Consider the following 23,588-nt stretch of genomic DNA (forward strand, 5'->3'; position numbering starts at 1 on the left):
TCCGGGGTCGCTGCCTCTCTGGGGTCGCTGCCTCTCTCCGGGGTCGCTGCCTCTCTCCGGGGTCGCTGTCTCTCTCCGGGGTCGCTGTCTCTCTCCGGGGTCGCTGCCTCTCTCCGGGGTCGCTGCCTCTCTCCGGGGTCGCTGTCTCTCTCCGGGGTCGCTGCCTCTCTCCGGGGTCGCTGCCTCTCTCCGGGGTCGCTGTCTCTCTCCGGGGTCACTGCCTCTCCGGGGTCGCTGTCTCTCTCCGGGGTCGCTGTCTCTCTCCGGGGTCGCTGCCTCTCTCCGGGGTCGCTGCCTCTCTGGGGTCGCTGCCTCTCTCCGGGGTCGCTGTCTCTCTCCGGGGTCGCTGCCTCTCTGGGGTCGCTGCCTCTCTGGGGTCGCTGTCTCTCTCCGGGGTCGCTGTCTCTCTCCGGGGTCGCTGTCTCTCTCCGGGGTCGCTGCCTCTCCGGGGTCGCTGCCTCTCTGGGGTCGCTGTCTCTCTCCGGGGTCGCTGCCTCTCCGGGGTCGCTGCCTCTCTGGGGTCGCTGTCTCTCTCCGGGGTCGCTGCCTCTCCGGCCGGGCGGTGACGTTCACAGACTGAGATCTGTCTGGAGCTCTGTAGAGACCAGTCTGTAGACCAGAGGCTGGTATTTACCTGTTTAAACATCACAACACTAAACAGGAACCTGTTGTTATCTGCCTTAGTAGAGCTGAGTTTCTTTGGACATTTGACTGACTTGTCTTCGGCCTCTTTTTGGACTTTTTTGGACAATTTACAGATTATTTTTTGGACTTTTTTCAAACATTTTTGGGACTTCCTGAGGAGCGCAGTATTTAGTACATACTACATCCTGTGTTCCTCAGTAGTATGTAGTAGGCGGTTTGGAATCCAGCCAGTGAGACCGACTAAATCCATGAATGAGAGCAGAGCGTCTCCGGTCCACTTGGTGGCCGTAACGCTCTTCTGAACTGGTTCGCAAACCGCCAATAAAACACTAAAGAAGAAGAAGAAGAAGCAGCAGCTTCCTGTTGGCGTCCTGGACTCACGTTGGACGCTCGCGGCTCCGTTAGTCCGTTGATAAAGAAACTTAATATCATGTTCATCACGCCGTCACATGATTTACTCACCGGACCGGACCGACAGACGGACCCAGCTGTAGTGAACCGGTATCTGACTCTTTCCGTCTCTGTGTGACATTCAGGTGCTCCAGAATCCAGAGGACAACCGGAGCAGCTACATCCTCGACCCCACCAACACCTCCGACAGGTGAGGTCCAGGTCCAGGTCCAGGTCCAGGTCCAGGTCCAGGTCCAGGTCCAGGTCCAGGTCCACACATAAACACCTGTGTGTTTGTTTTCAGGCAGTTCGACGTGGAGGGCGTGGCCGACCCTCGGCTGGAGGTCAAAGGTCAGAGCGTGGAGCCGGTGTGGAGCACTCAGCTGAGTCCGGATTCGGCGTGCTCAGAAGGCTCAGCAGGAAGTGTGGATCAGCAGCAGGACGCGGGTCAGCGAGCCGGCTGTAACTCCAGTGTTTATGTTCTATATGAATGTATAATATTCAGATCTCAGGTGTTCTCCCTCCAGACACCGACTCTCTGAGTCAGGGCAGCTCGGTGGGCTCTCTGGTCCTGGAGGACGACGACGACAGGAACTCTCTGAAGAACCACTTTGACACGCTAAGCGACGGTACCGGTACACTCTCCACCGTCACATCGCCGCTCTTCTACCTGCCGTCTGCTCACCTGGACACTCTTTGACCTCTTTGTGACCTTTGACCTTCCAGAGAAGTTCGACACGGACCTGAGGACTCTGCAGCCTCCGGAGGAGAAACACTACCTGAACCCCCGACTCAGCATCTCCACCCGCTTCCTGTCCCGCTTCCAGGACAGAATCAGGTACCCGATCTACCCACAATCCTCAGGGGCTCTGGGGGACAGGTGTGGCCGTCGTCACGGTGATAACAGTCTGCTCCCTCTGTGCTTTTAGGGCGTGGCCGAGCCGAGCTCCGCCTCCCGTCTCCATCCCGACCAGCATCTCAGAGGAGAGCAACGTCAGCAACACATCGGTACCAACACACCTCAATCACACCTCAATCACACCTGATACACACCTCAATCACACCTCAATCACACCTGATTCACACCTCAATCACACCTGATACACACCTCAATCACACCTGATACACACCTCAATCACACCTGATACACACCTCAATCACACCTGATACACACCTCAATCACACCTCAATCACACCTCAATCACACCTGATACACACCTCAATCACACCTGATTCACACCTCAATCACACCTGATACAAACCTCAATCACACCTGATACACACCTCAATCACACCTCAATCACACCTGATTCACACCTGATACACACCTCAATCACACCTGATACACACCTCAATCACACCTGATACACACCTCAATCACACCTGATACACACCTCAATCACATCTGAATCACACCTCAATCACACCTCAATCACACCTCAAACACACCTCATTCACACCTCCAACACACCTCATTCACACCTCAATCACACCTCAAACACACCTCATTCACACCTCAATCACACCTCAATCACACCTCGATCACACCTCAATCACACCTCATTCACACCTCAATCACACCTGATACACACCTCAATCACACCTGATTCACACCTCAATCACACCTGATACACACCTCAATCACACCTGATACACATCTCAATCACACCTCAATCACACCTGATTCACACCTCAATCACACCTGATTCACACCTGATACACACCTCAATCACACTTGATACACACCTCAATCACACCTGATACACACCTGAATCACACCTGAATCACACCTCAATCACACCTCAAACACACCTCATTCACACCTCCAACACACCTCATTCACACCTCAATCACACCTCAATCACACCTCAAACACACCTCAAACACACCTCAATCACACCTGAATCACACCTCAATCACACCTCGATCACACCTCAATCACACCTCATTCACACCTCAATCACACCTGATACACACCTCAATCACACCTCAATCACACCTCGATCACACCTCGATCACACCTCATTCACACCTCAATCACACCTGATACACACCTCAATCACACCTCAATCACACCTCGATCACACCTCAATCACACCTCATTCACACCTCAATCACACCTGATACACACCTCAATCACACCTCAATCACACCTCAATCACACCTCAATCACACCTCAATCACACCTTAATCACACCTGATACACACCTCAATCACACCTCATACACACCTGAATCACACCTCAATCACACCTGAATCACACCTGGATCACACCTGAATCACACCTCAATCACACCTGGATCACACCTGAATCACACCTCAATCACACCTGAATCACACCTGGATCACACCTGAATCACACCTCAATCACACCTGAATCACACCTCAATCACACCTGAATCACACCTGAATCACACCTCATACACACCTGAATCACACCTCAATCACACCTCGATCACACCTGAATCACACCTCGATCACACCTCATACACACCTCGATCACACCTCGATCACACCTCGATCACACCTCGATCACACCTCATTCACACCTCAATCACACCTGATACACACCTCAATCACACCTCAATCACACCTCGATCACACCTCAATCACACCTCATTCACACCTCAATCACACCTGATACACACCTCAATCACACCTCAATCACACCTCAATCACACCTCAATCACACCTTAATCACACCTCGATCACACCTCATACACACCTCAATCACACCTCAATCACACCTGAACACACCTCCACATCAGCGTTGTGTAGAACACCTGGACAGTGAATAAAGTCGGTGACTGAATGTTTGTTTCCAGCTGAACTCTGAGACGAGCAGCGAGGTCACCTCAACAGAGACGACTCAGAGAGAAAACAACAACGGCGGCGGCGGCGGTGGTGAGTTTTCTGATGATGTGCAGAAATGATTTAAAGCTGTAAACAGGAAGTGTGCAGGTTGAAGTCTCAGGTCAAGCCTCCAGGAAGAGCACCGGTCGTTCATCCCAGCTTCCGTAGTGGCCAAACGGCGGTACTACAACTTCCGTGTCCGTCACGTGATGCCGTTGGGAAAGAGCGGTCTGTAACTCAGAGGATCATTTATTCTGAGGTGAATCAACTCCTCAGTATGAACACTCTGGTAGTCCTGATTTAAATCATTACAACACACTAACAGCTGAATCAGAGTTATTCCTCCTCCGTTCATGTGAGTGAGACCGAGGCTGGAGCGCCAAGCCGTGACGACCGCATGACGTCGGGACCCCGTGACTGAATCATGTGACCGAGCGGACGCTACTGCGCATGTTCCATGCGCCTAAAGATCCGGGTACTTTTCCAGATGAAAATGGAACCATTTAGGCCTCATGCTCCACTGAGACGCTCTGATCTGAGACGCTCTGATCTGAGACGCTCCGAGACGCTCTGATCTGAGACGCTCTGATCTGAGACGCTCTGAGACGCTCTGATCTGAGACGCTCTGATCTGAGACGCTCTGAGACGCTCTGATCTGAGACGCTCTGATCTGAGACGCTCTGAGACGCTCTGATCTGAAACGCTCTGATCTGAGACGCTCTGATCTGAGACGCTCTGAGACGCTCTGATCTGAAACGCTCTGATCTGAGACGCTCTGATCTGAGACGCTCTGAGACGCTCTGATCTGAGACGCTCTGATCTGAGACGCTCTGATCTGAGACGCTCTGAGACGCTCTGATCTGAGACGCTCTGAGACGCTCTGATCTGAGACGCTCTGATCTGAGACGCTCTGAGACGCTCTGATCTGAGACGCTCTGATCTGAGACGCTCTGATCTGAGACGCTCTGAGACGCTCTGATCTGAGACGCTCTGAGACGCTCTGATCTGAAACGCTCTGAGACGCTCTGATCTGAGACGCTCTGATCTGAGACACTCTGATCTGAGACACTCTGATCTGAGACACTCTGATCTGAGACACTCTGATGGGACCGGAGCAGGAAGAACAGATCTACTGACTGATGAGCAGTTTCAGTTTAACGTTAGGGAAACGTTGTCAGCTGCAGCTGGTCCAGTAGCAGCTTCTATAGAGGCTCCGGGACGCCTCCCTGAGGGACGCCTCCTCATCAAAGACAGGTGTGTGTGTGTGTGTGTGTGTGTGTGTGTGTGTGTGTGTGCGTGCGTGCGTGCGTGTGTGCGTGTGTGATCGCAGTGAGATCCAACCCGTCGGTCCTTCGTCGTAGAGCTTCCTGCGTGATTTCCCATCAGCCCCTTCACCGCAAAGTACGCCGCCGCCGACACACCGTGGTGGTCGTCCAGTGCAGAGAAGCGCTGCGAGGTGTGTGTCTGTGTGTGGTGTGTGTGTGCGTGTGGGGACACCCCAGGTGTTGTTTTTCGGGGTTTTTCTTTCTCACAAGGTCGAAGGTCAAACTGTCCTCTCTCACTTCACCCTGACAGGGTGGGTTAGGGTTTAACTCCAGGGTCCTCCCCCGCTGGGTCCTGGAGGTCCTGGGACGAGACAGTCAAACTGTCCAACGTTAGTCCTGGTTTATGTTCCTGAACATACGTATCAGTGATGTCAGATTGAGTGAACCAGGACCAACGTTCAGCCGGTTCAGATGGGGTCATGTTTCTTCTGGTCTGGGCTACGGAGCCGGTCCAACATACCCGGTTCCTCCTCCTTCTCTGGGTGACTAACCCCGACACCTAGAGATGCACCGATACCACTTTATTCAGACCGAGTACAAGTACTTACATCTGGGTACTCTCCGATACCGAGTACCGATACCGAGTACCGATACGAGTACCGATACCCAGTACCGATACGAGTACCAATAAGAGTACCAGTACCGATACCGAGTACCGATAACGAGTACCGATACCGAGTACCGATAACGAGTACAGATACGAGTACCGATACCGAGTACCGATACCGAGTACCGATACCGATACCGAGTACCGATAACGAGTACCGATAACGAGTACCGATACGAGTACCGATACCGAGTACCGATACCGAGTACCGATACGAGTACTTCTCTGTGCCTAAAGACCCTCGTTAACAGACAGCTGGAGGGGTTGAGCGCCACACGGCAGGCTGGGGAGTCCCGCAGACGATGGGAGGGACAGGGTGCGACTGTCCGCCGGGGCGGACTGTCCTCAGTGCGTCCCAACCGCGTCGTCGTGCCGCCAGATCAGGGGCTTGGCCCACGTAAAAGGCTCCAGGGGTCTGCGGCGATGTCGGCAACCTACCCGACCCGTCTTGAAACACGGACCGAGGAGTCTAACGCACGCTTGAGTCAGAGGGTGAAAGCAAAACCCCATGAAGTAATGAAAGTGAGGGCCGGTGCGAGGCCGGCTGAGGTGAGATCCCCGCCCCGCGAGGTCGGGCGCACCACCGGCCCGTCTCGCCTGCACCGTCGGGGAGGTGGAGCGTGAGCGCGTGTGTTAGGACCCGAAAGATGGTGGCGAGAGGTTAACATCACGCTGCCGTAAAGCGGTATCGGTGCCGTTGTTATCGGAGCCATTTGGCGAGTACATGAGCGCAGTATCGGACCCAATACCCGATACTGGTATCGGTAACGGTGCATCCCTCTTAACAACCGAGATCACGCTAAGCGTCCTAGGACTATGTGAACCGTGAAGTGACCTCCCTGACCCGTCCTAGTCCAGATCTCTGGAGGTTACTGGTCCAGCCAGGCTATCTGTTTCCACCCGTTTCCAGTCTTTATGCTAAGCTAAGCTAACCTGAGAGAGGTGTTCATCTGGTAGTGGACCGGGTCTCTGAAGGATCTGAAACCTGGTCCCATCTGAGCAGCTCGGGGGTCACAGTGGGAACTCACCTGAGCTTCAGTCTGTAGTCTCTGACCTTCTTCTTCTTCAACCAATCAGACGTCACCTCCAGCATGGCGTCTGCAGTCCAGCAGGGGGGGACGCCGCCCCGGCTCGGGTACCTAGGAACCACAGCCAGCTCCAGGGCCAAACTGAGCCAGGACCAGGACCAGGAGGAGGAGGAGAACCTCCAGCCCCCTGCTGGTCTGGACCTCCAGAGCACCAGACCTGACCCGGATCAGGACCAGAGCAGCAGGTAACACCTGGTCTCTTTATCGGTTTATTCTTATTATAAACGTGTAAAGAGTTTAAAAACAAATCTGAATATTAAGAGGATTCATATAAATACATATTTCAGACCAAACTGTGTTTTTAAAGATAAAGGTCCTCTCCTCCCCTCTCCTCTCCTCTCCTCTCCTCTTCCCCTCTCCTCTCCTCTCCTCTCCTCTCCTCTCCTCTTCCCCTCTCCTCTCCTCTCCTCTCCTCTCCTCTCCTCTCCCCTCTCCTCTCCTCTCCTCTCCTCTCCTCTCCTCTCCTCTCCTCTCCTCCCCTCTCCTCTCCTCCCCTCTCCTCTCCTCTCCTCTCCTCCCCTCTCCTCTCCTCCCCTCCCCTCTCCTCTCCTCTCCTCTCCTCTCCTCTCCTCTTCCCCTCTCCTCTCCTCTCCTCTCCTCTCCTCTCTTCTCCTCCCCTCCCCTCCCCTCCCCTCTCCTCTCCTCTCCTCCCCTCTCCTCTCCTGTCCTCCCCTTCCCTCCCCTCCCCTCTCCTCTCCTCTCCTCTCCTCTTCTCTGTCTTCTTGGCGTCCCTCAGTGTCGTTGCGTCGTCTCAGCTGGTGGCCACGCCCACCGAGGTGATGTCACCAGGCGAAGTCGGGAGGGGGGGCAGCAGCAGCGTCGAGGAGACGCTGACCAATCAAACCCTCACCTTTAGCCCCGCCCCCTCCGTCACTCCCACAGCCACGCCCACCGCCGCTGACGTCATCAGGCAGGAGGAGGGTCCAGGAGGATCCCAGACCAGAATCCAGACTGATCCAGGTACGGTGTGCAGACGAGGACAGCATCTCAAAATACTGTTTCTCCTAATGTCACAACTTTGTCTCGTTATATTATATCCACATTTATTAATTAATTAATTAATTAATTAATTTATTTATTTATTTATTTAGGTATTTATTACTTTGAGTTTGATGTTTACTTCCAGATTTATATATTTATTTATTTTTATATGTATTTATTTATCTATTTATTTATCTATTTATTTAGGTATTTATTTAGGTATTTATATATTTATTTAGTTATTTATTACTTTGGGTTTGATGTTAACTTCCAGATTTATTTATTTACCTATTTATTTATTTATTCATTTATTTATTACTTTGAGTTTGATGTTTACTTCCAGATTTATTTATTTATTTATATATATATTTAGTAGATATTTTGGAAGAGATGACCTATCAGGATGTTCTCTGTGTTCAGGTTCTCAGTAGAGATGACGTATCAGGATGTTCTCTGTGTTCAGGTTCTCAGTAGAGATGACCTATTAGGATGTTCTCTGTGTTCAGGTTCTCAGTAGAGATGGCCTATCAGGATGTTCTCTGTGTTCAGGTTCTCAGTAGAGATGGCCTATCAGGATGTTCTCTGTGTTCAGGTTCTCAGTAGAGATGGCCTATCAGGATGTTCTCTGTGTTCAGGTTCTCAGTAGAGATGACCTATCAGGATGTTCTCTGTGTTCAGGTTCTCAGTAGAGATGACCTATCAGGATGTTCTCTGTGTTCAGGTTCTCAGTAGAGATGACGTATCAGGATGTTCTCTGTGTTCAGGTTCTCAGTAGAGATGGCCTATCAGGATGTTCTCTGTGTTCAGGTTCTCAGTAGAGATGACGTATCAGGATGTTCTCTGTGTTCAGGTTCTCAGTAGAGATGGCCTATTAGGATGTTCTCTGTGTTCAGGTTCTCAGTAGAGATGGCCTATCAGGATGTTCTCTGTGTTCAGGTTCTCAGTAGAGATGGCCTATCAGGATGTTCTCTGTGTTCAGGTTCTCAGTAGAGATGACCTATCAGGATGTTCTCTGTGTTCAGGTTCTCAGTAGAGATGGCCTATCAGGATGTTCTCTGTGTTCAGGTTCTCAGTAGAGATGGCCTATCAGGATGTTCTCTGTGTTCAGGTTCTCAATAGAGATGACCTATCAGGATGTTCTCTGTGTTCAGGTTCTCAGTAGAGATGACGTATCAGGATGTTCTCTGTGTTCAGGTTCTCAGTAGAGATGACGTATCAGGATGTTCTCTGTGTTCAGGTTCTCAGTAGAGATGACGTATCAGGATGTTCTCTGTGTTCAGGTTCTCAGTAGAGATGGCCTATCAGGATGTTCTCTGTGTTCAGGTTCTCAGTAGAGATGGCCTATCAGGATGTTCTCTGTGTTCAGGTTCTCAGTAGAGATGGCCTATCAGGATGTTCTCTGTGTTCAGGTTCTCAGTAGAGATGGCCTATCAGGATGTTCTCTGTGTTCAGGTTCTCAATAGAGATGGCCTATCAGGATGTTCTCTGTGTTCAGGTTCTCAGTAGAGATGGCCTATCAGGATGTTCTCTGTGTTCAGGTTCTCAGTAGAGATGGCCTATCAGGATGTTCTCTGTGTTCAGGTTCTCAGTAGAGATGGCCTATCAGGATGTTCTCTGTGTTCAGGTTCTCAGTAGAGATGGCCTATCAGGATGTTCTCTGTGTTCAGGTTCTCAGTAGAGATGGCCTATCAGGATGTTCTCTGTGTTCAGGTTCTCAGTAGAGATGGCCTATCAGGATGTTCTCTGTGTTCAGGTTCTCAGTAGAGATGGCCTATCAGGATGTTCTCTGTGTTCAGGTTCTCAGTAGAGATGGCCTATCAGGATGTTCTCTGTGTTCAGGTTCTCAGTAGAGATGGCCTATCAGGATGTTCTCTGTGTTCAGGTTCTCAGTAGAGATGGCCTATCAGGATGTTCTCTGTGTTCAGGTTCTCAGTAGAGATGGCCTATCAGGATGTTCTCTGTGTTCAGGTTCTCAGTAGAGATGGCCTATCAGGATGTTCTCTGTGTTCAGGTTCTCAGTAGAGATGGCCTATCAGGATGTTCTCTGTGTTCAGGTTCTCAGTAGAGATGGCCTATCAGGATGTTCTCTGTGTTCAGGTTCTCAGTAGAGATGGCCTATCAGGATGTTCTCTGTGTTCAGGTTCTCAGTAGAGATGACCTATCAGGATGTTCTCTGTGTTCAGGTTCTCAGTAGAGATGACCTATCAGGATGTTCTCTGTGTTCAGGTTCTCAGTAGAGATGACCTATCAGGATGTTCTCTGTGTTCAGGTTCTCAGTAGAGATGACCTATCAGGATGTTCTCTGTGTTCAGGTTCTCAGTAGAGATGACCTATCAGGATGTTCTCTGTGTTCAGGTTCAGGTGATGACGAGTCGGTCAGTCTGCAGCAGGTTCAGCAGGTCGCCAACGAGCTGAGACAGACGGCGAGGAGAGCCGTACACCTCTACCAGCAGGTCTACTTCCTGTCCGACTGACTTCCTGTCTGAAAATTTGGAATTTCAAGAACAAAATTTAATTTCTAGAAACGTTTCGAGAAAAAGTTTATATTTATATTTTGAAGGAAAAAAGTAAAAAAACAAAAAAAATGAAGGAATATGTTTTAATGTTTCAAGAAGTAATTAAAAAAAAATCATAATATTTTAATAATAAAATATAATTTGCAGAATCATCCGTAGCCGCCGGGTCTCTCAGATGTAATATTGATATGAATTGTAATATTTCGAGAGACGCTGATAAAATAGATTTTAATAATTCTGTGTCGCAGCAGAATAATTACAACAACTAGATGTTTTATTAAACAAAACATATTATAATCAAGTGAAATGAACATAAACAGTAAATCTAGAATAACTCCTTTTATATATTATAACTTTGATCATATTTCTGATTTGGTTATTTCAGCGTTTCTTCTGATTTCATGTCCTGCAGCTCGGTGTGGCGGTTGGCGGGTCGGAGCGCCGTCTTCAGATGGCGTCCGTCCTGCAGGGTGCGTTTGATGTCGTCCACTCTGAGCTGGCGGCGGTGCTGCGGGGGGGGGACGTACGAGGCGGCGGCGGCGGCGGCGGCGCCCCCTCCTCTGGTGGACCGGAGGACGACGGGACGATGTCTCTGCTGGAGAGATACTCTGAGCTGCTGGTCCAGATGACCCAGAACAAACTGAACCGAATCTGAACCAGGACCCGGTACGGAGGCTGTAAAGGGACCAGGACCCGGTACGGAGGCTGAACCGGGACCAGGACCCGGTACGGAGGCTGAACTGGGACCAGGACCCGGTACGGAAGCTGAAACAGGACAAACTTCACGTTAACGTGGGCCGGATCAGTGTTTTACATTTGAACGCACCTTAAGCTGGTTTTTATAGCAGCAACATGTTTTCTATGTTTTTAATCACCGTTTGTACATAAACTAGTTTTATTTGTTTCTTAATAATAAAAGTTCAAACTGTCTCACAGAGTTTCATATTTATTATTTCAGACTTTTTATTTTCCACTGAACAGAGATGAAGAGAATTATCCATTTTTACTTTGATGAAATAAAAAAATAACCTATAAATAATTAATAGAAATAAAAAAGATAAAATATTATATCCAAAAAAAATTTTTTTTAAAAGACTACGTTCCTTTTATACTTTTAAAAATACAGATTTTAAAACTTGACTACGATTGAAATCTTAAAACTCAACAATTCTAAATTGGTAAAAAACTATTTAAATTTATTCCAATTTTTAGTTTTCATTAATCTTTCCCTTTCTGTACTTTTTATCTGTTGTTTAATTTATTTTATTTTTTTATATTTTTTAAACTGTAAAATATATGTGCATAATTTAGTTGTAAATTAAAATCTGAACATGTTTAAGTTTTATGTAAAGTTAGTTTGATGACGTCATCAGGGGGCGTGTCCTGAGGGTTGTTTTGTTTTTCCCTCGAGTCAAACCCGGAAGAGAAGAGAACGGGCGCTGATTGGCTGAGAGCAGCCTTAGCCCCGCCCCCCGTCAGAGTGACGTAGATGTAAAAATCACATCCTGAAACTCATTTATTCTGCTCAGGTCAGTCATCATGTGAATTGTGGAAAGATGTCAATAATTTTATATACTTGTTTACATTTTTTTCAGATTTTGCACTATACTGTAGAAATATTATATTTGGTTGCTATGGTTACAGTGACAAAGACAGTGATGCATTCTTTCTTATTAATTTAATTTGTTCCACATTCACACGTGTACATTTACGGGTAAAAAACCTAATTTCTTTGTATTTATGAAAGAAATGGAATTATATCTGTCAACAATTTCTCCCTCACAAAACAAAAAGCAATGAAAACAATGAATGTATGTGATATCTTTAATGTTTTTAAGTGAAATTATTGTCATACTCTCACGTGGTCTTTTTTTATTTTTATTTATTTATTTATTTTTATTGCGTTTTTTATTATTATTATTATTAATTCCATTTTTTTATTATAATTTGATGTTGGTTTTGTTTTCTTTCTGTTCTTTAATGTTTGGCTCTTTGTTTATGTTTATGCTTCTGTTTGTAAATGTTTTTAATGTTTTCTGCTGTTACTATGGATACTGACATTTTGAAATAATAATTAAAAAACAAACAAACAAACAAACAAACAAACAAACAAACAAACAAACAAACAAACAAACAAACAAACAAACAAACACCAGAGAAGAAGAAGAAGAAGAAGAAACGTCAACAGGAAGGAGGAGGAGCAACATGGCGGCGGTGAGAACAGCCGGAGCTCCGACGCGGAGCAGCCCGGAGCATCAGGCCGCTCAGTGAGCGCCAGTCAGCGGGGAGAGCAGCCTGGAGGAGCCGGTAACAGCCTGGAGCAGCAGGCCGGGAGCTCTGACCGTCAACAGCCGCTCAGTGATGACGGATTGGGCTCCGGGACGTGGCGGCCGGTCGGCGGAGACCTGGAAGAGACACATCATGGGTCAACTGAAGCACCGAGACCTGAACCAGCACGCCAGGTTCCAGGACCTGATCCGCTTCTGTACGACGCACAAGTAACAGTACCAGTACCAGTAACAGAGTAACAGAGTAACAGTACCAGTACCAGAGTAACAGAGTAACAGTACCAGTAACAGAGTAACAGAGTAACAGTAACAGAGTAACAGAGTAACAGAGTAACAGTAACAGAGTACCAGAGTAACAGAGTAACAGAGTAACAGTACCAGTACCAGTAACAGAGTAACAGAGTAACAGAGTAACAGTACCAGTACCAGTAACAGAGTACCAGAGTAACAAAGTACCAGAGTACCAGTACCAGTACCAGTAACAGAGTAACAGAGTAACAGAGTAACAGAGTAACAGTACCAGTACCAGTAACAGAGTAACAGAGTAACAGTACCAGTACCAGAGTAACAGAGTAACAGTACCAGTAACAGAGTAACAGAGTAACAGTAACAGAGTAACAGAGTAACAGAGTAACAGTAACAGAGTACCAGAGTAACAGAGTAACAGAGTAACAGAGTAACAGTACCAGTACCAGTAACAGAGTAACAGAGTAACAGAGTAACAGTACCAGTACCAGTAACAGAGTACCAGAGTAACAAAGTACCAGAGTACCAGTACCAGTAACAGAGTAACAGAGTAACAGAGTAACAGAGTAACAGAGTAACAGTACCAGTACCAGTACCAGAGTAACAGAGTACCAGAGTACCAGTACCAGTAACAGAGTAACAGAGTAACAGAGTAACAGTACCAGTACCAGTAACAGAGTAACAGAGTACCAGAGTACCAGTACCAGTACCAGTAACAGAGTAACAGAGTAACAGTACCAGTACCAGTAACAGAGTAACAGAGTACCAGAGTACCAGTACCAGTACCAGTAACAGAGTAACAGAGTAACAGAGTAACAGAGTAACAGTACCAGTACCAGTAACAGAGTAACAGAGTACCAGAGTACCAGAGTACCAGTACCAGTACCAGAGTAACAGAGTAACAGAGTAACAGTACCAGTAACAGAGTAACAGTACCAGTACCAGTAACAGAGTAACAGAGTAACAGAGTAACAGTACCAGTACCAGTAACAGAGTAACAGAGTAACAGAGTACCAGAGTACCAGTACCAGTACCAGTAACAGAGTAACAGAGTAACAGAGTAACAGTACCAGTACCAGTACCAGAGTAACAGAGTACCAGAGTACCAGTACCAGTAACAGAGTAACAGAGTAACAGAGTAACAGTACCAGTACCAGTAACAGAGTAACAGAGTACCAGAGTACCAGTACCAGTACCAGTAACAGAGTAACAGAGTAACAGTACCAGTACCAGTAACAGAGTAACAGAGTAACAGTACCAGTACCAGTAACAGAGTAACAGAGTACCAGAGTACCAGAGTACCAGTACCAGTAACAGAGTAACAGAGTAACAGAGTAACAGTACCAGTAACAGAGTAACAGAGTAACAGAGTAACAGAGTAACAGTACCAGTACCAGTAACAGAGTAACAGAGTACCAGTACCAGTAACAGAGTAACAGAGTAACAGAGTAACAGTACCAGTAACAGAGTAACAGAGTAACAGTACCAGTAACAGAGTAACAGAGTAACAGAGTAACAGTACCAGTACCAGTAACAGAGTACCAGTACCAGTAACAGAGTAACAGAGTAACAGAGTAACAGAGTACCAGTACCAGTACCAGTAACAGAGTAACAGAGTAACAGTACCAGTAACAGAGTAACAGAGTAACAGTACCAGTAACAGAGTAACAGAGTAACAGTACCAGTACCAGTAACAGAGTAACAGAGTAACAGAGTAACAGTACCAGTAACAGAGTAACAGAGTAACAGAGTAACAGTACCAGTAACAGAGTAACAGAGTAACAGTACCAGTACCAGTAACAGAGTAACAGAGTAACAGAGTAACAGTACCAGTAACAGAGTAACAGAGTAACAGAGTAACAGTACCAGTACCAGTAACAGAGTACCAGTACCAGTAACAGAGTAACAGTACCAGTAACAGAGTAACAGTACCAGTACCAGTAACAGAGTACCAGTAACAGAGTAACAGAGTACCAGTAACAGTAACAGAGTAACAGAGTAACAGTACCAGTAACAGAGTAACAGAGTACCAGAGTACCAGTACCAGTACCAGTAACAGAGTAACAGAGTAACAGAGTAACAGTACCAGTACCAGTAACAGAGTAACAGAGTACCAGAGTAACAGTACCAGTACCAGTAACAGAGTAACAGAGTAACAGTACCAGTAACAGAGTACCAGTAACAGAGTAACAGTACCAGTAACAGAGTACCAGTAACAGAGTAACAGAGTACCAGTACCAGTAACAGAGTAACAGAGTAACAGTACCAGTACCAGTACCAGTACCAGTAACAGTAACAGAGTACCAGTACCAGTAACAGAGTAACAGAGTAACAGTACCAGTACCAGTAACAGAGTACCAGTACCAGTACCAGTAACAGTAACAGAGTACCAGTACCAGTAACAGTAACAGAGTACCAGTACCAGTAACAGTAACAGAGTACCAGTACCAGTAACAGTAACAGAGTACCAGTACCAGTAACAGAGTACCAGTACCAGTACCAGTAACAGTAACAGAGTACCAGTACCAGTAACAGAGTAACAGAGTAACAGTACCAGTACCAGTAACAGTAACAGAGTACCAGTACCAGTACCAGTACCAGTAACAGAGTAACAGAGTACCAGTACCAGTACCAGTAACAGTAACAGAGTACCAGTACCAGTAACAGAGTAACAGAGTAACAGTACCAGTACCAGTAACAGTAACAGAGTACCAGTACCAGTAACAGAGTAACAGAGTAACAGAGTACCAGAGTACCAGTACCAGTACCAGAGTAACAGTACCAGTACCAGTACCAGTAACAGAGTAACAGTACCAGTAACAGAGTAACAGTACCAGTACCAGTACCAGTAACAGAGTAACAGTACCAGTACCAGTACCAGTAACAGAGTAACAGTACCAGTAACAGAGTAACAGTACCAGTACCAGTAACAGAGTAACAGTACCAGTACCAGTACCAGTAACAGAGTAACAGTACCAGTAACAGTAACAGAGTACCAGTACCAGTAACAGAGTAACAGAGTAACAGAGTACCAGAGTAACAGTACCAGTAACAGAGTAACAGTACCAGTACCAGTACCAGTAACAGAGTAACAGTACCAGTAACAGTAACAGAGTACCAGTACCAGTAACAGAGTAACAGTACCAGTAACAGAGTAACAGTACCAGTACCAGTAACAGAGTAACAGTACCAGTAACAGAGTAACAGAGTAACAGTACCAGTAACAGAGTAACAGAGTAACAGTACCAGTACCAGTAACAGAGTAACAGAGTAACAGTACCAGTAACAGAGTAACAGAGTAACAGTACCAGTAACAGTACCAGTACCAGTAACAGAGTAACAGTACCAGTAACAGAGTAACAGTACCAGTACCAGTACCAGTAACAGAGTAACAGTACCAGTAACAGAGTAACAGAGTAACAGTACCAGTAACAGAGTAACAGAGTAACAGAGTAACAGTACCAGTACCAGTAACAGAGTAACAGAGTAACAGAGTAACAGTACCAGTACCAGTACCAGTAACAGAGTAACAGAGTAACAGTACCAGTACCAGTACCAGTACCAGTAACAGAGTAACAGTACCAGTAACAGAGTAACAGTACCAGTAACAGAGTAACAGAGTAACAGTACCAGTAACAGAGTAACAGAGTAACAGAGTAACAGTACCAGTACCAGTACCAGTAACAGAGTAACAGTACCAGTAACAGAGTAACAGAGTAACAGTACCAGTACCAGTAACAGAGTAACAGAGTAACAGTACCAGTACCAGTACCAGTAACAGAGTAACAGAGTAACAGTACCAGTAACAGAGTAACAGAGTAACAGAGTAACAGTACCAGTAACAGAGTAACAGAGTAACAGAGTAACAGAGTACCAGTACCAGAGTAACAGAGTAACAGAGTAACAGTACCAGTACCAGAGTAACAGAGTAACAGAGTAACAGTACCAGTAACAGAGTAACAGAGTAACAGAGTACCAGTACCAGTACCAGTAACAGAGTAACAGAGTAACAGTACCAGTAACAGAGTAACAGAGTAACAGTACCAGTACCAGAGTAACAGAGTAACAGAGTACCAGTACCAGAGTAACAGAGTACCAGTACCAGTAACAGAGTAACAGAGTAACAGAGTAACAGAGTACCAGTACCAGTAACAGAGTAACAGAGTACCAGTACCAGTACCAGAGTAACAGAGTAACAGAGTAACAGTACCAGTACCAGAGTAACAGAGTAACAGAGTAACAGTACCAGTACCAGAGTAACAGAGTAACAGAGTACCAGTACCAGTAACAGAGTAACAGAGTAACAGTACCAGTACCAGTACCAGTAACAGAGTAACAGAGTAACAGTACCAGTAACAGAGTAACAGAGTAACAGTACCAGTAACAGAGTAACAGAGTAACAGAGTAACAGAGTAACAGTACCAGTAACAGAGTAACAGAGTAACAGTACCAGTACCAGTAACAGAGTAACAGAGTACCAGTACCAGTAACAGAGTAACAGAGTAACAGAGTAACAGTACCAGTAACAGAGTAACAGAGTAACAGTACCAGTACCAGTAACAGAGTAACAGAGTACCAGTACCAGTAACAGAGTAACAGAGTAACAGAGTAACAGAGTACCAGTACCAGAGTAACAGAGTAACAGAGTAACAGTACCAGTACCAGAGTAACAGAGTAACAGAGTAACAGTACCAGTACCAGAGTAACAGAGTAACAGAGTAACAGAGTACCAGTACCAGAGTAACAGAGTAACAGAGTAACAGTACCAGTACCAGAGTAACAGAGTAACAGTGCCAGTACCAGAGTAACAGAGTAACAGAGTACCAGTACCAGAGTAACAGAGTAACAGAGTACCAGTACCAGTAACAGAGTAACAGAGTAACAGAGTAACAGAGTACCAGTACCAGTAACAGAGTAACAGAGTAACAGAGTAACAGAGTACCAGTACCAGAGTAACAGAGTAACAGAGTAACAGTACCAGTACCAGAGTAACAGAGTAACAGAGTAACAGTACCAGTACCAGAGTAACAGAGTACCAGTACCAGTAACAGAGTAACAGAGTAACAGAGTACCAGTACCAGTAACAGAGTAACAGAGTAACAGAGTAACAGAGTAACAGTAACAGTAACAGAGTAACAGAGTAACAGTAACAGTAACAGAGTAACAGTACCAGTAACAGAGTAACAGAGTAACAGAGTACCAGTACCAGTACCAGAGTAACAGAGTAACAGAGTAACAGTACCAGTAACAGAGTAACAGAGTAACAGAGTAACAGAGTAACAGTACCAGTACCAGAGTAACAGAGTAACAGAGTACCAGTACCAGTAACAGAGTAACAGAGTACCAGTACCAGTAACAGAGTAACAGAGTAACAGAGTAACAGAGTAACAGAGTAACAGTAACAGTAACAGAGTAACAGTACCAGTAACAGAGTAACAGAGTAACAGTAACAGTAACAGAGTAACAGTAACAGTAACAGAGTAACAGAGTAACAGAGTAACAGAGTACCAGAGTAACAGAGTAACAGTACCAGTACCAGAGTAACAGAGTAACAGAGTAACAGTACCAGTACCAGAGTAACAGAGTAACAGAGTACCAGTACCAGTAACAGAGTAACAGAGTAACAGAGTAACAGTACCAGTACCAGTACCAGAGTAACAGAGTAACAGTAACAGTAACAGAGTAACAGTACCAGTAACAGAGTAACAGAGTAACAGAGTAACAGTAACAGAGTAACAGAGTAACAGTACCAGTAACAGAGTAACAGAGTAACAGAGTACCAGTAACAGAGTACCAGAGTAACAGTACCAGTACCAGTAACAGTAACAGAGTAACAGAGTAACAGTACCAGTACCAGTAACAGAGTAACAGACTAACAGAGTAACAGAGTAACAGTACCAGTAACAGAGTAACAGAGTAACAGTAACAGTACCAGTAACAGTACCAGTAACAGTACCAGTAACAGAGTAACAGAGTAACAGTACCAGTAACAGAGTAACAGAGTAACAGTACCAGTAACAGAGTAACAGAGTAACAGAGTAACAGTAACAGTACCAGTAACAGTAACAGTAACAGTAATAGTAACAGTACCAGTGTAACAGAGTAACAGTACCAGTACCAGAGTAACAGTAACAGTAACAGTAACAGTACCAGTAACAGAGTAACAGAGTAACAGTACCAGTACCAGTACCAGAGTTACAGTAACAGTAACAGTACCAGTAACAGAGTAACAGTACCAGTACCAGAGTAACAGTACCAGTACCAGAGTAACAGTAACAGAGTAACAGTACCAGTAACAGTAACAGTAACAGTACCAGTGTAACAGAGTAACAGTACCAGTACCAGAGTAACAGTAACAGTACCAGTAACAGAGTAACAGTACCAGTACCAGAGTAACAGTAACAGAGTAACAGTACCAGTAACAGTACCAGTAACAGTAACAGTAACAGTAACAGTAACAGTAACAGAGTAACAGAGTACCAGTACCAGTAACAGAGTAACAGAGTAACAGAGTAACAGTAACAGTAACAGAGTAACAGAGTACCAGTACCAGAGTAACAGAGTAACAGAGTAACAGAGTAACAGTACCAGTACCAGTAACAGAGTAACAGAGTAACAGAGTAACAGTACCAGTACCAGAGTAACAGAGTAACAGAGTAACAAAGTAACAGTACCAGTACCAGAGTAACAGAGTAACAGAGTAACAGTAACAGTAACAGAGTAACAGTACCAGTAACAAAGTAACAGAGTAACAGAGTAACAGTAACAGAGTAACAGAGTAACAGTACCAGTACCAGTAACAGAGTAACAGAGTAACAGAGTACCAGTACCAGTAACAGAGTAACAGAGTAACAGTAACAGTACCAGTAACAGTACCAGTAACAGAGTAACAGAGTAACAGAGTAACAGAGTAACAGTACCAGTAACAGAGTAACAGAGTAACAGTAACAGTACCAGTAACAGTAACAGTAACAGTAATAGTACCAGTACCAGTGTAACAGAGTAACAGTACCAGTACCAGAGTAACAGAGTAACAGTACCAGTACCAGAGTAACAGAGTAACAGAGTAACAGTACCAGTACCAGAGTAACAGAGTAACAGAGTAACAGAGTACCAGTACCAGAGTAACAGAGTAACAGAGTAACAGTACCAGTACCAGAGTAACAGAGTAACAGTGCCAGTACCAGAGTAACAGAGTAACAGAGTACCAGTACCAGAGTAACAGAGTAACAGAGTACCAGTACCAGTAACAGAGTAACAGAGTAACAGAGTAACAGAGTACCAGTACCAGTAACAGAGTAACAGAGTAACAGAGTACCAGTACCAGTACCAGAGTAACAGAGTAACAGAGTAACAGTACCAGTACCAGAGTAACAGAGTAACAGAGTAACAGTACCAGTACCAGAGTAACAGAGTACCAGTACCAGTAACAGAGTAACAGAGTAACAGAGTACCAGTACCAGTAACAGAGTAACAGAGTAACAGAGTAACAGAGTAACAGTAACAGTAACAGAGTAACAGTACCAGTAACAGAGTAACAGAGTAACAGTAACAGTAACAGAGTAACAGTACCAGTAACAGAGTAACAGAGTAACAGAGTACCAGTACCAGTACCAGAGTAACAGAGTAACAGAGTAACAGTACCAGTACCAGAGTAACAGAGTAACAGAGTAACAGAGTAACAGTACCAGTACCAGAGTAACAGAGTAACAGAGTACCAGTACCAGTAACAGAGTAACAGAGTACCAGTACCAGTAACAGAGTAACAGAGTAACAGAGTAACAGAGTAACAGTAACAGTAACAGAGTAACAGTACCAGTAACAGAGTAACAGAGTAACAGTAACAGTAACAGAGTAACAGTAACAGTAACAGAGTAACAGAGTAACAGAGTACCAGAGTAACAGAGTAACAGTACCAGTACCAGAGTAACAGAGTAACAGAGTAACAGTACCAGTACCAGAGTAACAGAGTAACAGAGTACCAGTACCAGTAACAGAGTAACAGAGTAACAGAGTAACAGTAACAGTAACAGAGTAACAGTACCAGTAACAGAGTAACAGAGTAACAGAGTAACAGTACCAGTACCAGAGTAACAGAGTAACAGAGTAACAGTACCAGTACCAGTACCAGAGTAACAGTAACAGTAACAGAGTAACAGTACCAGTAACAGAGTAACAGAGTAACAGAGTAACAGTAACAGAGTAACAGAGTAACAGTACCAGTACCAGTAACAGAGTAACAGAGTAACAGAGTACCAGTAACAGAGTACCAGAGTAACAGTACCAGTACCAGTACCAGTAACAGTAACAGAGTAACAGAGTAACAGAGTAACAGAGTAACAGTACCAGTACCAGTAACAGAGTAACAGACTAACAGAGTAACAGACTAACAGAGTAACAGAGTAACAGTACCAGTAACAGAGTAACAGAGTAACAGTAACAGTACCAGTAACAGTACCAGTAACAGTACCAGTAACAGAGTAACAGAGTAACAGTACCAGTAACAGAGTAACAGTAACAGTACCAGTAACAGTAACAGTAACAGTAACAGTAACAGTAATAGTAACAGTACCAGTGTAACAGAGTAACAGTACCAGTACCAGAGTAACAGTAACAGTAACAGTAACAGTACCAGTAACAGAGTAACAGAGTAACAGTACCAGTACCAGTACCAGAGTTACAGTAACAGTAACAGTACCAGTAACAGAGTAACAGTACCAGTACCAGAGTAACAGTACCAGTACCAGAGTAACAGTAACAGAGTAACAGTACCAGTAACAGTAACAGTAACAGTAACAGTACCAGTGTAACAGAGTAACAGTACCAGTACCAGAGTAACAGTAACAGTACCAGTAACAGAGTAACAGTACCAGTACCAGAGTAACAGTAACAGAGTAACAGTACCAGTAACAGTACCAGTAACAGTAACAGTAACAGTAACAGAGTAACAGAGTACCAGTACCAGTAACAGAGTAACAGAGTAACAGAGTAACAGTAACAGTAACAGAGTAACAGAGTACCAGTACCAGAGTAACAGAGTAACAGAGTAACAGAGTAACAGAGTACCAGTACCAGTAACAGAGTAACAGAGTAACAGAGTAACAGTACCAGTACCAGAGTAACAGAGTAACAGAGTAACAAAGTAACAGTACCAGTACCAGAGTAACAGAGTAACAGAGTAACAGTACCAGTACCAGAGTAACAGAGTAACAGAGTAACAGTAACAGTAACAGAGTAACAGTACCAGTAACAAAGTAACAGAGTAACAGAGTAACAGTAACAGAGTAACAGAGTAACAGTACCAGTACCAGTAACAGAGTAACAGAGTAACAGAGTACCAGTACCAGTAACAGAGTACCAGAGTAACAGTACCAGTACCAGTAACAGTAACAGAGTAACAGAGTAACAGAGTAACAGTACCAGTACCAGTAACAGAGTAACAGACTAACAGAGTAACAGAGTAACAGTACCAGTAACAGAGTAACAGAGTAACAGTAACAGTACCAGTAACAGTACCAGTAACAGAGTAACAGAGTAACAGAGTAACAGAGTAACAGTACCAGTAACAGAGTAACAGAGTAACAGTACCAGTAACAGAGTAACAGAGTAACAGTAACAGTACCAGTAACAGTAACAGTAACAGTAATAGTACCAGTACCAGTGTAACAGAGTAACAGTACCAGTACCAGAGTAACAGTAACAGTAACAGTACCAGTAACAGAGTAACAGAGTAACAGAGTAACAGTACCAGTACCAGAGTAACAGTAACAGTAACAGTAACAGTAACAGAGTAACAGTACCAGTACCAGAGTAACAGTACCAGTACCAGAGTAACAGTAACAGAGTAACAGTAACAGAGTAACAGTAACAGTAACAGTAACAGTAACAGTAACAGTACCAGTGTAACAGAGTAACAGTACCAGTACCAGAGTAACAGTAACAGTAACAGTACCAGTAACAGAGTAACAGTACCAGTACCAGAGTAACAGTACCAGTACCAGAGTAACAGTAACAGAGTAACAGTACCAGTAACAGTACCAGTAACAGTACCAGTAACAGTAACAGTAACAGTAACAGTAACAGAGTAACAGAGTACCAGTACCAGTAACAGTAACAGAGTAACAGAGTAACAGAGTACCAGTACCAGTAACAGAGTAACAGAGTAACAGAGTAACAGAGTACCAGTACCAGTAACAGAGTAACAGAGTAACAGAGTAACAGTACCAGTACCAGTACCAGAGTAACAGAGTAACAGAGTAACAGTACCAGTAACAGAGTAACAGAGTAACAGAGTAACAGAGTAACAGTAACAGAGTAACAGAGTAACAGTACCAGTACCAGTAACAGAGTAACAGAGTAACAGAGTTACAGAGTAACAGAGTACCAGTACCAGTAACAGAGTACCAGAGTAACAGAGTAACAGTACCAGTACCAGTAACAGAGTAACAGAGTAACAGAGTAACAGTACCAGTACCAGTAACAGAGTAACAGTACCAGTAACAGAGTAACAGAGTAACAGTACCAGTAACAGTACCAGTAACAGTACCAGTAACAGAGTAACAGAGTAACAGTACCAGTAACAGAGTAACAGAGTAACAGAGTAACAGTAACAGTACCAGTACCAGTACCAGTAACAGTAACAGTAATAG

The 23,588-nt window shown here is 45.0% G+C and overlaps 2 protein-coding genes across 7 annotated transcripts in view; both read left to right on the top strand.

The window, feature by feature from the left end:
- wdr62 (WD repeat domain 62) overlaps positions 1-11,335 on the top strand; it is a 39,356-nt gene extending 28,021 nt beyond the window's left edge. The window contains 11 exon segments of the mRNA XM_037774728.1: positions 1,182-1,246; positions 1,340-1,482; positions 1,563-1,664; positions 1,762-1,873; positions 1,965-2,043; positions 3,861-3,939; positions 5,219-5,344; positions 6,898-7,093; positions 7,645-7,868; positions 10,245-10,342; positions 10,818-11,335. Of these exon segments, the coding sequence (XP_037630656.1) occupies positions 1,182-1,246; positions 1,340-1,482; positions 1,563-1,664; positions 1,762-1,873; positions 1,965-2,043; positions 3,861-3,939; positions 5,219-5,344; positions 6,898-7,093; positions 7,645-7,868; positions 10,245-10,342; positions 10,818-11,060 (1,467 nt within the window). The 3' untranslated portion in view covers positions 11,061-11,335.
- Positions 11,336-12,561: 1,226 nt separating this feature from the next.
- LOC119491103 (protein Atg16l2) overlaps positions 12,562-23,588 on the top strand; it is a 41,613-nt gene continuing 30,586 nt past the window's right edge. For 3 of the 6 annotated variants that reach the window (XR_005207542.1, XR_005207541.1, XM_037774761.1), the window contains exon 1: positions 12,564-12,890. Coding sequence is in view for 4 of the 6 variants with exons in the window: in XM_037774761.1 (XP_037630689.1) it covers positions 12,767-12,890 (124 nt within the window). In the remaining 2 variants the exon portion in view is untranslated. Of the gene's footprint in view, positions 12,891-23,588 lie in introns of all 6 variants that reach the window. The other 3 variants (XM_037774763.1, XM_037774762.1, XM_037774764.1) reach the window with 2 other exon arrangements.

This window comes from Sebastes umbrosus, chromosome 7 (genome assembly GCF_015220745.1).
Source record: "Sebastes umbrosus isolate fSebUmb1 chromosome 7, fSebUmb1.pri, whole genome shotgun sequence".
Classification (NCBI taxonomy): domain Eukaryota; kingdom Metazoa; phylum Chordata; class Actinopteri; order Perciformes; family Sebastidae; genus Sebastes; species Sebastes umbrosus.